The sequence below is a fragment of the Cyprinodon variegatus genome, unplaced genomic scaffold, assembly GCF_000732505.1.
Source record: "Cyprinodon variegatus isolate N-32 unplaced genomic scaffold, C_variegatus-1.0 Scaffold152, whole genome shotgun sequence".
In the NCBI taxonomy this organism is placed as follows: domain Eukaryota; kingdom Metazoa; phylum Chordata; class Actinopteri; order Cyprinodontiformes; family Cyprinodontidae; genus Cyprinodon; species Cyprinodon variegatus.
Window position 1 is genome coordinate 208,970 of NW_015150605.1, and position 14,043 is coordinate 223,012.

Sequence of the window (14,043 nt, forward strand, 5' to 3'; positions counted from 1 at the left end):
AGTATTGACTTGAGGAGGTCAGCACAAATCTGGAGCCACGCGATTAATTTCTGCTTCAGTTTGATTCACATCATCATCCAACAATACTTAAGACAATATACCCCTCATATTTGATTGTTAGCAAAACTGCATTAGCAAATGACTGTCTATAAGCTGTCCTGAGGAGTGAGCGATAGTTTGAAGTGGGTGTATCGGTGTTTTATTGTGAAGGTCCGCTGTCAAGTGGTCCATGTACAGTGTCTCTTGCTTAATGACCACTTAATTATCCCTTTAATCCTGCAAGAATAAGTAGGTATAGAAAATGGATACATTTAAATATTCCCAAGAAGTTCTCTACTTTAATATTAGGATCGGATGCTAACTATATTCTTGGCTATGCTTTTTCAATGCCAACAGAGTATTCAAATGGATTCATCATTTGCTGCAGCTGTTCCCCCCTATAGATGCATCTAATCATTTGGTCATCTAAATTCCGTTGAGACCAGGCTGTCCATTTTCACTGTGGAAGAACAGAGAAATAGTTTTTAAGTTAGTACTGTCTTACAGGCACAAAATAAAATGCTAAAAAAAAAAATCCCATTTGTAAAATTCCCATTTGTAAAATCAATTCCCAATGAATTGGGATTGATTTTACAAATTGCATTTTACAATTCATTTGGGAATAAATGTTAATGTAATACTAGTATTAATATGTTGCATGTTATTCAGGTAACAGCTAAAACATAGTTTTTTTTACAGCAGCAATTCAATATCAGATAAAAAGAATTGATTTTAAGTCTTGAGAAAAGTAATCTAATTCATTCTTGAAATTTGAACCAATACCCAGAACTACTTTAAGCCTCTTGTTCAAAACAACAGTATTTTTTCCTAAATGATTTGGAGGAAATGTGCAGCTACATGACTGCAGGCAGCACAACTTATATGTATGCTGGGCCCTCTGAAGACACTGTGAAATTTACTCAGAAACAAATTGAATCGTTCAACAAAAACAATAGGTCCAATAAGATTTTAAATAATTACACAAGACTGGGATCCAGAACCAAATCGTCTTCTGGGGGATTTAGTCAGAAAAAAGGATTTAACCTCTCATACATATATAGACGATCATAATAAGGTTTGAAGTAAGACAGACCTATTTTTAAATAGGTTTAAGGTTAGATTTACATAGGGTTCGTTTTAGTCAAGTAGCGCAGCACTAACACCAGGGATGTGCAGATGTAAACACAGCAACAGGGCAGCAAAGAAACTGGTAGAGATGGAGCTACAATGTCATGATTTCAGAAAAGACGCACTGTGAACATAAAATATCACAACTATTTCCCTCCTCCACATGACAGTTTTTTGGGGTTTTTCCCACAACGTGGATCCATGTGGGCCCAACACTCCCGGTCTCTGTATGGACTGGGCCAGGCTCAGCTCTGACTACCTGCATTGCTATCAATGGCAGATTGAATTTGACTCCTCTTTTGAATTGGACACTGACTTAATGAATGCCTGTCATTGATACTGTTGTCCAAAATTAGACACATTGTTCTTTTTTTAGAAAATGCTTATGATTTTCCTGATGCAGCCTATGTGTAACACTTATTGCATGCCTTTTCTGTCCAACAGCTCCTCTCCATATACACATGAGAATGGGATGCCTCTGCATATTCAGCCCCCAGTGTTGGATTTTGGAACACAGTAAGAGTCTTTCTTTCCCATTGTTTTATATTGCAGAGATCAATGACCTGCTTGGATTATAACTGTGTGACAAGATAAGACGTCCCTATGTCAACAAATATGAACATATTTCATCCCCGTTAAACTTTTCAAAAAAGTATTTTAGAAAACTTTACCTCCATCTTGGAAGAGCAACCAAATAAAGCTATAAGTTTGCTTTTTGTACTATTCGGAGATGCTGACCCTTGCCAGAGGGTCTGAGAATCTCACTGTTTTCCTTCATGCTCCAAAAACAAATGATTGGCCCTAATGTTGTGCAGTGACAGTTTTAGCCAGTTCTGTGTTGCATAAACAATGGCACAGATGATTTATATCATGTGATTGGAATGCAGAAAGTAGGCACTCCAGCACTGGAAAAATATTTCTTCAGCAAGGGATAATTGCTGTAGGGAATTTATATCCACAAAAAATAGGACTGTGGGACCAGAATCCCACTCATCAATCATGTGGTTTTCTTTTTATGGGAGCATTGTGGGAAAAAGTTTGATAATTCCTGGTCAGCCGGCTACTTCAGGCTATTAAAAGAATATTACAAAATGGATGTTGTGTTTTTTAAAGAATTATTAACCCTCTATTTAAACGGATAATAAAAAGAGAAAATAAGTAGCATGTCTGGAAGAACCTGGATTTTTTTTTTTTTCTGTTGATCTTTCAGCAAAGACAAAAACCTAGAATTACTGAACCTCGTATCCAACTTTCATGTTCCTCCAGAGTATGGTGCTGTTCTCTAAAATGAAAGTAAAGCTCTGCTTTCAGAGACAAAACAGGAAGTGAGAGCACTTCATTTGAAGCTTCACAAAATGTCTAATCAATCCCTAACCAGTTTTATAAATGTCTACTTTTTCCTGTATTTAACTGATATTTGAATTTTAAAAAATGTAAATGTTTATTATTATTATAACAAATGACAGCAACATTGGATTTGCTCCAGCAAAAGTCATATATATTAGAAAGAGGTAGAAGGTTTAAGGTTTTGTCAGCTCTGTATGCTGAGAGAGCCAGTGCTGTTCGTTGATATTGAAACTTTTTTTTTTTTGGCTTGGTTACAACTGAGTGACACATTGTCACTGGATGGCCAAGCCCACATAGATAATCTCTGAACTGATCGTACAAAGTGCTTTTTATAAGCATTCCAACTCGACTTATTTGTGCATGTGGTTTTACTGTGGACAGAAATGACCCTTTCAGGTTAAATGTTTAGAACTCAAGTTACATCTAGTGTATGCAAATGGTTCTGCTTCCTCATACTGACTGAATGCAAAGGGCTAATCTGTGAGAGACTTTGAGTTTTGTTGACAGATGATAAGGCTCGGTTTACATTTTTGCTCTGCAGCTGATGGCATTTTGCATATAAACCTACTGTACATGTTGCATTGTGGAGAGGAGAACACCTTGTGAACTGTTTTATTTTACAGTGAGTTAAGAAAATAATATTTAGCGCATTTTGTGTTGATCTTAATGCTCTCTTGTCTACAGGCCGCTCGGGTTGCCGAGAGCTGAAACCATATATATACACAACCCCAGTCAGGAAGTTCCTGTGACCCTGCTGTCGATGTTTACATCCAGCAGGCATTTTTACATACCTTCCTTTCACAGAAGAGTAAGTGTGTTCAAAATGTTTGTTTTTGAATGAATGATTTGTCGGATCTGCTGAAGTGTAATCATTTTCCTTTATTTTTCCCTGTTGTAGGTGATCCCACCAAAGGGGAAGGCATCTTTTAAACTAATTTTCCTCCCATCTGAGGAGGGCAATGTAGAAAACACATTATTTATAAACACATCAGCCCATGGGCTGCTTTCATACCAGGTCAGTATACGATCTTATTTGGTTTTCAGATGACAGAAGAAGGGGAAGGGTAATTGTGAAGTCTTAAAAATGAACATACATGTATTTTTACATCTATTTATGAAAAAAAATGCTGAAAATTGTGGTCTGGTCTTGATACTCAGCCCCCGTGTGTAAGTAAGAGTAGAACCCTGTTTTGCATTACTTGGGTTGTCTATCTCTACCAGCTTAAGAGTGGGTCACACCCCTTGCATCCTGCAATTTCTTTTTTTTTTGTCCCTCATAAGCATCCTTGTTGTTACACTTTTTTTTTTTTTTTTTTTTTTTTTTTTTTTTTTTTTTTGAAGCTTAAAGAGGTATGCTATTTTACTTTATCTGTTTTCTTTTCTCCTGAGCTGCTTTCATGTGTAAAGTATACATTTTATTAAAATGTTTTATTGATTGTATATATCCAGATCTGCTCTGCTAACTTAGACACTGTTTCCTAATGGAGCTATATATATATATATATATATATATATTATAAATCCTGCTCAAGGGTTGGTTGATCTGTCACATAAAAGCATATTTACAGTCTCTATACTCCAGTTAGCGATTACTCAATAATCAAATTAGTTCACAATTATTACAATAATCGATTAATTATGATTATTCCAATTAATTGTTTTAGCCCTAGATTAAGAGATTTGGTTTTTCATTTTCTCCAAAGCGGATGTGTTTTACTTTACCACCATGTCTCTCGTTGCCATATTCCTGCATAGGTCCAACCAAAATAGTCTTGGGTTTTATCTCAGTTGGAGGTAGGAAAGCTAAGTTACAGAGAATCGTGTGCAATGTGACCTTAGCATTTTCAGTGAGCTCTAAGTACAACAAACTCATACGATCCAATTTTACATCTAAATTTTGCATCGTTGCTAAATTTTGTCCAGTTCGATCAGGTCCTTAAAAGCTGCTACAAACTCCATGGGAACTAAGACACTTATTTTGTTCTCGAAGTTGGAAAAACCAAAAACAGCTTTTGATTTAATTTCGAGTAGTAGAGGAGCAGACAGAAATAAGCTCTGCTTGTGCTTTGGAGCTTATTTGGAGACAACAAAGTAGTGCAGTTCTACAGGGGTGGGACTTCCCAACTTGATTATCTATAGGCAGGTTTAACAGACATTTCCGTTGAACTTTTATTACCAATCTTATCCTGCTACTTATCTGTGGTTGAATAAAGTCACTGTTTATTTACTCCGGATAGCAATGGCTCTAAAATGGATGCATTCTTATTTATTGTTCATACTGTTACAACCAGCAAAATATTTTTTTATTTTGTTGAAAACCAGAATGCCCTCCTCATCAACACTTCCATAGCTACAAAGTGGGCTGTATACCGATACACAAGCATGGCAATTTGGTGAACATGAAGGCACATGTTCAACCAAGCCAGTGTGTGAGCCATTTCTGCCATAACATGTTATGAAGGATGGAGAGCTGGATAGAGTGGGCTGCACCTATACAGCTACTGTCATATTGCCACAGAGCAGTTTTGAAATTAAAAACCCTCTGTTCATGCATCCTGATCTTTCTCTCCATCATTATTGTAGATAAAACCACATTTAAGACACAGAGGTCGTCGCATATATGCCATAGGTGCACAGGTCTCTGTGTCTCTTTGCAAGAGGCTCCCAGAAGTTCTTAGCAGACAGCCAAAGAAAAAGCAGACCCGTAGTTCTGGCTTTGAAACTTGTCTAGAGGAAATGAGCAGAAGTAACATATTCACCACCATAGTTAAACTGTGACCCAGCAAAATAAAAGTTCTGCCCAGACTTCTGATTTAGAGCAAATAGTGTGAGCAACCATCAGAAAGTGCTGAGAGAACAAAACAATGCAATTCGCTGTGTGAGGAAAAAAAGTCTGTTTGCGTGGAGTCTGCAGCAGCCTTAACACATCTGGACTGTGCTCCGATTGGGTGGTGAGCCTTTCTGAACATTTCTTCTTCGAGTCACACTCCTTATTATCTGGAATTATCTCTGTAGTTTGATTGGACCCCTCTAACCCATGAATATGTTTGATATAAACTACTATTTACTGCTTGGGTGGTTTTCTGAAGGCAATTGGCTGTACAGAATTTTAAGTATTAGGGAATCTGTAATGAATCTTTACCAAGCTGTCAGAATTTTATTGGTAAAAAAATGTTTCATCCACTGTAATATCCTTCCCTTCACAATGATGCACTCCTTTGTACTGGTCTAGTTATGATTTCTTTTTTAAAACCATTTTTCTTAAACAACATTTTAAGCCATTAAGTTATACTTTGCAGGGTCTTCTTACACTGTAGTTCATACGTTACTCGTGTTTTTTCGCTTTCACTTTGTGAGGTCCAGAGAAAGCATTCGCCCTCTCTGTTTGCTCAAATTATTCAGTTTTCTGTTGACTTCTTTTTTTCTTGTATTAAAGTGTCTAAAGTACAGGCGGCATGTTCATCGCTTTGTTTGCTTCTTGTCCAGGTTTTTGGTGTGGGAGGCCACCAAACCTCATTAAAATCATCCCAAAGAAAAGAAAGCCTCCTATTATTTCCTCACATCCAGAGCATAAAGCTGACCCAAACTCAGGTATGCATTTGTTTGTGTGTTTGTCTGTGAGGCCAACGGTCAGTAGCAGCTCTTCATTGGAAACAGCTGATTTCCTTTTTCCTGCTAACCCAGATAATACCCCCCCCCCCAACACAGACACCTACGCACCATCACCCACTCTGATTAAATTACTGGATGGCTGCTGAATCTGCAGGAATGTGTACTTCATTTTCTTTCCATTGTTCAGGCAGACTCTGTGTTTTCAGTTTTTATTCTCTGTTTTCCACCATAACACAGAATGCACACCATTTAACTCGTATTTAAACTAGTGAAAGTGTGTGTGAGAGGCATCTGAAACATATTCTCGCCTCCACAACAGGAAGTGGGGTGACTGTTTGAAAATGTCAGCATAACGATGAGCTCTCACAGTTACATGTTAGCCACTTTGGGCTCACGTTTACCCGAAATTTGAATGTATTTTCATTATTTTCTGATACTGCTAACAATAATAAAAATAATTATAGATAAAGAAGAAGTTTTGTTTTGACTTGTCAGGACACTCAAGTTTCGTACAAAAGTGCAACTCTAAAAATGTATATTATGAGGTTAATTTGGTCAGTAAAACAGGTTATTATAATTTTAGCTGCACTTAATTGAGATTGAGATGCACATTTTTTTACTAAAATGTGATTTAATATAGACAAAACTTAGACTTGGACAAACTTTATTGTCATTTTGCACACAGGGTGTATACAAAACTAAATTTCGTTTCAGTTGTCTCAAGACAATTCTATTTCTTAAAGTGCAGCAGTGATAAAATGTAAACATAATGTTTGAAAAACTGTAAATCATATCTCACTCTTAAGTGCTTTTTTCCCCCCTCCGTTTTATTCAACATTCGGCAGTGGGGAAGAAGCTGTTTAAAACTGTAATAAGGGTTAAAATATAAGACGTTTTGAGCTATCTTGACAATACCAATCTGGATTTTATTCATAATATAACACAAATAAGTAAAGTCCGGGTGTGTGGCCTTGCTTGAGTTGCATAAAATGCAGCATTTAACCCTGTACAGCCCTCAACAAGTAGTGATGATAAAAATGGAGACACAACCAAGCCAAAAGCTTCTTAATAAGATTTGTTTTAACAATTTTAACCAGATGAGCCTGAAACTATACTGATAACTATACTGATTAAGCAAGAATTTTTTTTTTATCTCCGATGTAGACTATATGTTGTACACTTTTGACTTGTACATGTTTTGAGGAGGTTGTTTGTTCAACACATGGCATATTTTACAGTCTGAATAAAAATGTATAATTTCAGCTCTACACATGGAAGTAAACTAGTATTATTTGATTACTGAGAAATCTAAAAACAAAAAACAAAAAAACAATTACATACACACAAGCCTCAATGGATTTAAAGAGGCATCATGTAGATTTTTGCTGAAAAATATCTTTAAAACTGACCCTTTATGACTAAAATATCGCTTGATGAGCAGACTGACACCTCAGTAGTTCACTGCTGATGCAACTATTAGCCTGTAGCCTATTTTCCTTGATTTACTTCAGGTCAGAAGTTCCTGTGCTGTTCGTCGGATGTGTGATGCAACCAGCATCCAGCTCAACTCCAACACCTATGGGAACTCCAAATAAGTTCTGTTTTTTTGCCATAAGTGGCAGCATCATTTGAAAACTCCGTAATGTTTATTAATTAGGATCCAAAATCTCAGTCAAAGTAAATAAAGTAGATTCAATCAGAAAAATAGACACTACATTTACTGAACAAAGGGATTGCAGATATCTGGACACTTGTAAAGAGCAAAACCTTTGAAGCATTTGGTGGGGATTTTTTTTTAGGTACCCTCAGATTAGACACTTTTGTTTTTAAAAAGATTGATAAAAAAGCAACACCAGAAGGAAATGAGTGTATCGATTTAATTACAGATGCATACAACCAAACACCAGCACTGTTCAAGCTTTACAAATGCCTACAAAAACCGTATACAAAGAAATCGCTCTATCTAAAGTCCAAATCAGAATCAAAATTTAATGTGAAGCTCTCTGAGAGCGACTGGCTTTCAATGCGCAAGACTCAGAGGTCGTCCAACAAGCTCCCGAAGCTGGAGAGAATTTGAGTGGAAAGTTTTGATGCATTATTTTAGAATTAATTATCAAATACATTTTTTCCACACACATCCACAGTGTTGGCAGCAGTGTGGGCAGCTTATCATCACTCATATTTCTTGGCAATGTACAAAACTTCAGCCTTATAGGACCAAATCATTCAGGGTCTGCAGGATATACAGTCATATGAAAAAGTTTGGGCATCCCTATTAATCTTAAATATTTTTATTTCTAAATATTTGGGTGTTTGTAACAACTATTTCAGTTTGATATGTCTAATAACTGATGGACACAGTAATATTTCAGTATTGAATTTAGGTTTATTGGACTAACAGAAAATGTGCAGTACGCATTAAAACAAAGTTTGACAGGTGAAAATATGGGCACCTCAGCAAAAAGAGACATTAATATTTAGTAGATCCTCCTTTTTGCCAGCATAGAGCCATAACCAGGTTAAAAAAAAAAGACTCCCAATGCCTGACAAAGTGGATAACAGTAGTGGAGGAAACCTTACTATCGAAAATGAAAATCTATGACCTCAGGGGCGCGCCTAAGCACCTGAGAAAATGGCTTGATTACAGAAAACTGAAAGGGCTTCAGCAAGACTATATTGTCAATGACCCAAGAAAATAAATAATATAAAGTATTTAATAAATATGTAAGCTGAAAAATGAAGGCCCGCATTTGCCTTAGTGCATCCCCTAATTCACACAAATACCCCTTTCCCACTGGTTGAAAAACCCGTTTAAACCCAGGAACAATCGCCTTTTAGTGGCAGTGGGAACAGCTCACTGAAAAGTGTTTACCCGGGTCAAACGACCCGCGTTAAAAGCACCTCGGCTTTGATTGGCAAGCTGTGGGAAACACCAGAGCCGGGTTGATACGCTAAATTATGAGACACCATTGAAGGCAACGTACGGATGTTAACACACCACGTCAGTTGCTTCTGATCTAAGAAGCCGAAACAATCTGTTTACATTTGTTAAACATGGTGCAGCACCGGTGGGAGGGATTCAGGAAGACAATAGAGCAAAACGGTACACTGTAGGGACGGAACGGTTCACAAAATCCACGGTTCAGTTTGGTTCAAGGTTTCGTGGTCACGGTTTTCGGTTGGGTTTGGTATATGTTGATTGTTAGCCTGAATTGTTGGTCGTGTTGCTGTTAGCATAAACAAAACGTGTTGCACAATGCTTGCACACTGTTGCACTTTAATCCACAACTTTCTTTGTCATCTTAGGTCACTCTAAATGCAAAGTGGTCCCATGCAGCAGACCTATAAAGTGCTGCTGGCGCGTCTTCCAACTCCTGTTCTTTCCCACTCCCCATACCCACACAATTCTCCACAACAACTGATTTTTTTCTGCTACACCCACCTACGCTGCTTCGCTTCTTCTTGTTTACTACTGGTGGTTGGCTTTGGTCGCAGTACCACCACCTTCTGCTCTGGAGTGTAAACGCTTCGCCTATGAGAAAAAGGAGCTGCGCATGAACCGAACGCAACACACACGAATCGAACCGAACGTTCAATCCCTAGTACACTGGCTATGCCCTGGCTTCCTTACATGTTGCTTTCCATTGTTTACTTTTCTGATTTCTGTCGCACTGGTGACATCATCAACGTTAACCCAGCGTGATTGTGTCACCAGACAGGCAGCTGCAGGGAAACTGAGGCCATGCAGCTTTCCACCGAGGGGTTAGACCCAGCTTTTTTGGCCAAATGCCGATTGTTAGTGGGTTGAAAAACGTGTAAACCTGGTATTTTCAGTGGGAAAGAGGCTTAAGATTACGCATTTTTGTTCGTTATGTAAAAGAAAATTATGGGAAAACTATGTAACACTTGTTACTCTTTCATTCTGCAGGAAGATGCCTCTAACATCACCATTTTGGGTCTACTCCTGGAGTGCAGCTTACCGAAGAGTTTTCTGAGCAGCCCTCAGGTACCGTTGGTTTTTGCTTCAACATCAGTCTGTTTATTATTTATCATTATTTAGCTGTTTCTAAGCTCATGTTTCATTAGCTTCCTTATAATAGCTCATTGGAACTTGTCTCAAAATGGTTTCTTTTTTTTAAATACAAAAATCTAAATATTGGAAAGTTTTAAAACTGATTTTTTAACATCGGGGTTTTTATATATATATATATCTAGGCTAAATCTTCTGTAAGAGATATAATTTTTAATCCTTTTTTTTTTTTTAGATTGTCTGTTTATTCCATTTTTTTCCCTTCATCGTTTGACTCGCAGGCTTTTTGCATTTTCATTCTGCCGTCTTTATAACTTTGCTCATTCCTCAAATACTTCCTTTTCCTTGAATCTGTTGCATGACTGGTATGCCTTTCCTCTCACATCCCAGGGGTCCTGCCTCCAAAATGAGGAGCGTCTCAGTCTGCAGATTCATCTGTCTGCCCGTGGTGACCAGCCTGCTGAACTTGACAAACTGAAGCCCTACGTCATCGAGCACATCTTGTTCCTGCTGGTCGTTCCTGCGGCTGGGTCAGCAGCATTTGGTGGGTGATAATGATCTGTACTCAAATTTGCAGGGACAGAAATTATCACACAAAGTCACAGATGTGTAGCTTGTAGTTAAATATTCCTGAAGAATAATTTTGCGTAGTTATAAAAAAGTCTTTCTTTCTTTGTAGTTATTTAAGCTTTATTTATTTATTTTTTAATCTGAGCACCCAAAGTTTAGTTTTGTGCTGTGAAGAGGGACATTATCTGAATCTGTTTGTTTTCACACAGGGGATGCAAAAATAGCAGTTTATATGTTAAATTCAGGAGCAAAGAAGCTCTATATAAAGGTAAGTTGTTTATTTTGTTTTGTTTAATCCTATCATTGTATTAGTTTTGACCTAATGAGATGTTTTTTTTATGTTTCCAGGACATACAGGTGTTGTCAAAGGTGGAGGCCAGCCTCAACTTTAACAAGGTTCTTCTGAGACCAGAGGCAAAAAACTTCACTCAAGTGGCCACCTTAGCATGCACAGGTGAGCTTTCTGTTCTCCTTGAAAATGCTTGAATATCAAACACTGAAGCTGAGTAATCGTTTACGTATCATCCTGTTCCAGGGTTATTGCCAGGCCATGGACAGAAATGCATAAGCCATATCAGTTTAAAAATGATGGGAAACAGGACAACCTATGGCTTCCCGGGATTATATATCACACACAGGTATCACACACGTTTGTACTCCTGTTGATGTTCATGCAGGTTCAAATGATCATAGCTCTTTGTATTATTGTGCTTTTTGCAGATGGCCAGTAGGAGATTTGTTCAGTTTGTTTCAGATGAGACAAAGAAGCAGCAATCGGATGGAGCTGTGGTTCTCCAACCCTCACCCCCTGCCTTTCACCGTGATAAACGCTACTCTATCAGAGGGGTCAAAGGGAGCACTAAAGGTAAGTCGTGAGGATTTGATTTATGGTTCATTGGTAGATTTAACTTATTTTCTCCTTTACCAAACATCAAAGGTGTTTATTAACAGTATCTGCTGCCCCCTGTCTGTCAGGTGGTGAACTTTAGCAGTCCATTGAGAGTTTCCACAGGCTGCTGGCATATCCTCTCCCTCCAGCTGCTCAACAGGACTCTACCTCTGAACCACATGCTGACTCTGAGTCTGGACACCAGCCTTGGCACCAGTCTGCTTCTTCCTTTCTACTTTCATTCTACTTCATCAAAGGTAAAGCTTGAGCTGCTCTGGCTGCTGCTTTGCTGGTTTGGAAATATAGTAAATAAATCTGAGGTGGTTATTAATCACATCTATACCAACAGGAGGAAGTGGTGTTTGAGGCTGAACACGAATGTGCACGACAGTGTCCTCTTCGCTTATCTGAAGCAGGTGAAGCGCTGCCCCTAAAAACATGTTTGACATTAGAAGTTGCTTCCTGAAATGCTTTTTTAAATTAAATTTTCTTGGTATTGTCTGACAGGACGCTTAGAGTGGCAGCGCTCTCTTCTGCCAGACTTCTTCGCCTCATCCTGGTCTGTAGACAGAAAACTGGCTGCAGAGATCTGCTCTCGATGGAGGAGTCACGTAGACAAATTGCCTTGCAGGTAACGTGCAACATCGATCCACTCCTATACAGCAGTTATATCCTTCATCATCTCACGTCATCATTTAACACATGTCTCTTCAGATGGCCCAGGCTTCCTGTGGAGGGATCCTCTCCTCTTATCTTTGGTGCTACGCCCGTCAATGAGAGTAAAGTAAGCAATGACCTTTGACTTTTACTGGAAAAAGGCCTTTTTACGCGTGTCTGTCTTTAGATTAACTGTTGTTACCTTTTCTTGCAGGTAAAAACATTCTTGCTGAAGAATCCATCGCCTTCAGTGGTTTCGGTGGAGATACGAATACTTTCTCTCTACCCTTCTCCTGGTGAAGCTCTGGACCTTCTAACCAAATGGTAAACTGTCAGAAGTTTTGCTGATGTTTTCAGTAAATAAAATATTATTTAGTGTCTGGTTTTATTGGAGCAGGACATCCTAACTGTTGATTGTTTTCTTCAACAGGTTTAATATGAGCTCCCAAACCGTCAACATGAGCACAGAAGAGTTTTCTCTGCTGCCCTCTCCTCCAAATGTAAACATCTAAACAACCTTAAACATGATTTGTAGTTTGTATGTAAAGTTTGACTGGACCATGCAGACACAGCAGTCTGGTCTTTTGTGTTGCAGTCTCTCTGACATTATTTTTGTGTTTTTCTACAGGCAGGTGAGAGCGAAGCAGACGTAACAGGAGAGGGTGTCCTGCGTTTGCTGCTGCAGCCATGGGAGACCAGAGAGGTCGTTGTGGCGTTTAGGCCCACCGAACACAAACCAACCACCACTATTCTGATTATCAGGTACTACTTTAAAAATCACGAATTATTAGTAATTTTAGTAGTTTAACAGCTGAATGCTTTTTTAAGCAAACATATATGCCTTTTTTATTCAAGTCTTTAACATTCTAGAGATGCACTTAACCTTGTACTTTTGTCTAATTATGTAATCTATGGACATTAAATTCAAATCAGTCTACATTTATTAGGCCAGATTGAGCAGCTTTTTACCAGTTCATTCTCTGGAGTTCCAAAAAAGTTCAAAAATAAAATCCACTGGACTTTGTTTACAAGTTTGAAGACATTTTGAATTGAAAAAGCTTCCTGGATCCTAGAAACCTGGAAACAAAGTTTTGGAATGACTATGACTTGGATGACTGAGAGTCTTCACCAGGATCTTTCTCTGTTTTTGGGATAACTTTGTGTAGATAGTGCTCTTACCTAATTTTTGGCCACTTCACCAAATTTAGCGATCTCTGTTTTTGAAACCTAAGTAGATACAGGCTCAACCCACCTAAAAATCCTGCACCCTCCCCAGATAAAACATCTCTCTTGTATTATTGGAGACATGAAGCAGATACAGTTTGTCTTTGTAGAGCAGGAAGCGTTTTACTGAAACCTGCTGTTTTTTACTGTTTGCCAGTACTTGATCCCTTTCCCTAAAAATAAATGTATTCTTGTTCTTAATTCAGTCAGCTAATTCTAACATCTTCAGCTACTCCTTATCTGGCTGTTATTCTGAAGTCCTTCTCTGTCTGTCCCCGTTGCCCCTCCTCCTCCGCTGTTTCTCACCCAGACGGCAGGAGCTGCTCTACTCACTCAATAGGACAGATTCAGTATCTGATATTGATCGTCCTGCTACCGATGCAGTAGTCGATGCGCTAAACAAATCCGTAATTTTGGCACATTTTGCTCCATCAGTAGATGCTCTGAGTCTTTCGACACTTCATGTTTTTTTTGGTTTAACATCCATTTCTAGAGATGGACATTATGTCTCTACAGCAGTATTTTTCAAACTGGTCCTCAAGGCACC

The 14,043-nt window shown here is 38.4% G+C and overlaps 1 protein-coding gene across 1 annotated transcript in view; it reads left to right on the forward strand.

Annotated features, from left to right (window-relative positions):
* Positions 1–14,043, forward strand: part of kiaa0922 (KIAA0922 ortholog) — a 34,296-nt gene that overhangs the window by 11,806 nt on the left and 8,447 nt on the right. The window contains exons 4-20 of the mRNA XM_015377353.1: positions 1,612–1,683; positions 3,199–3,322; positions 3,413–3,529; positions 6,001–6,105; positions 10,055–10,132; positions 10,547–10,700; positions 10,936–10,994; positions 11,075–11,180; positions 11,262–11,364; positions 11,447–11,591; positions 11,702–11,872; positions 11,965–12,031; positions 12,123–12,246; positions 12,330–12,399; positions 12,487–12,596; positions 12,703–12,772; positions 12,901–13,034. Coding sequence (XP_015232839.1) covers positions 1,612–1,683; positions 3,199–3,322; positions 3,413–3,529; positions 6,001–6,105; positions 10,055–10,132; positions 10,547–10,700; positions 10,936–10,994; positions 11,075–11,180; positions 11,262–11,364; positions 11,447–11,591; positions 11,702–11,872; positions 11,965–12,031; positions 12,123–12,246; positions 12,330–12,399; positions 12,487–12,596; positions 12,703–12,772; positions 12,901–13,034 — 1,809 coding nt within the window. The remainder of the gene's footprint in view (positions 1–1,611; positions 1,684–3,198; positions 3,323–3,412; positions 3,530–6,000; positions 6,106–10,054; positions 10,133–10,546; positions 10,701–10,935; positions 10,995–11,074; positions 11,181–11,261; positions 11,365–11,446; positions 11,592–11,701; positions 11,873–11,964; positions 12,032–12,122; positions 12,247–12,329; positions 12,400–12,486; positions 12,597–12,702; positions 12,773–12,900; positions 13,035–14,043) is intronic.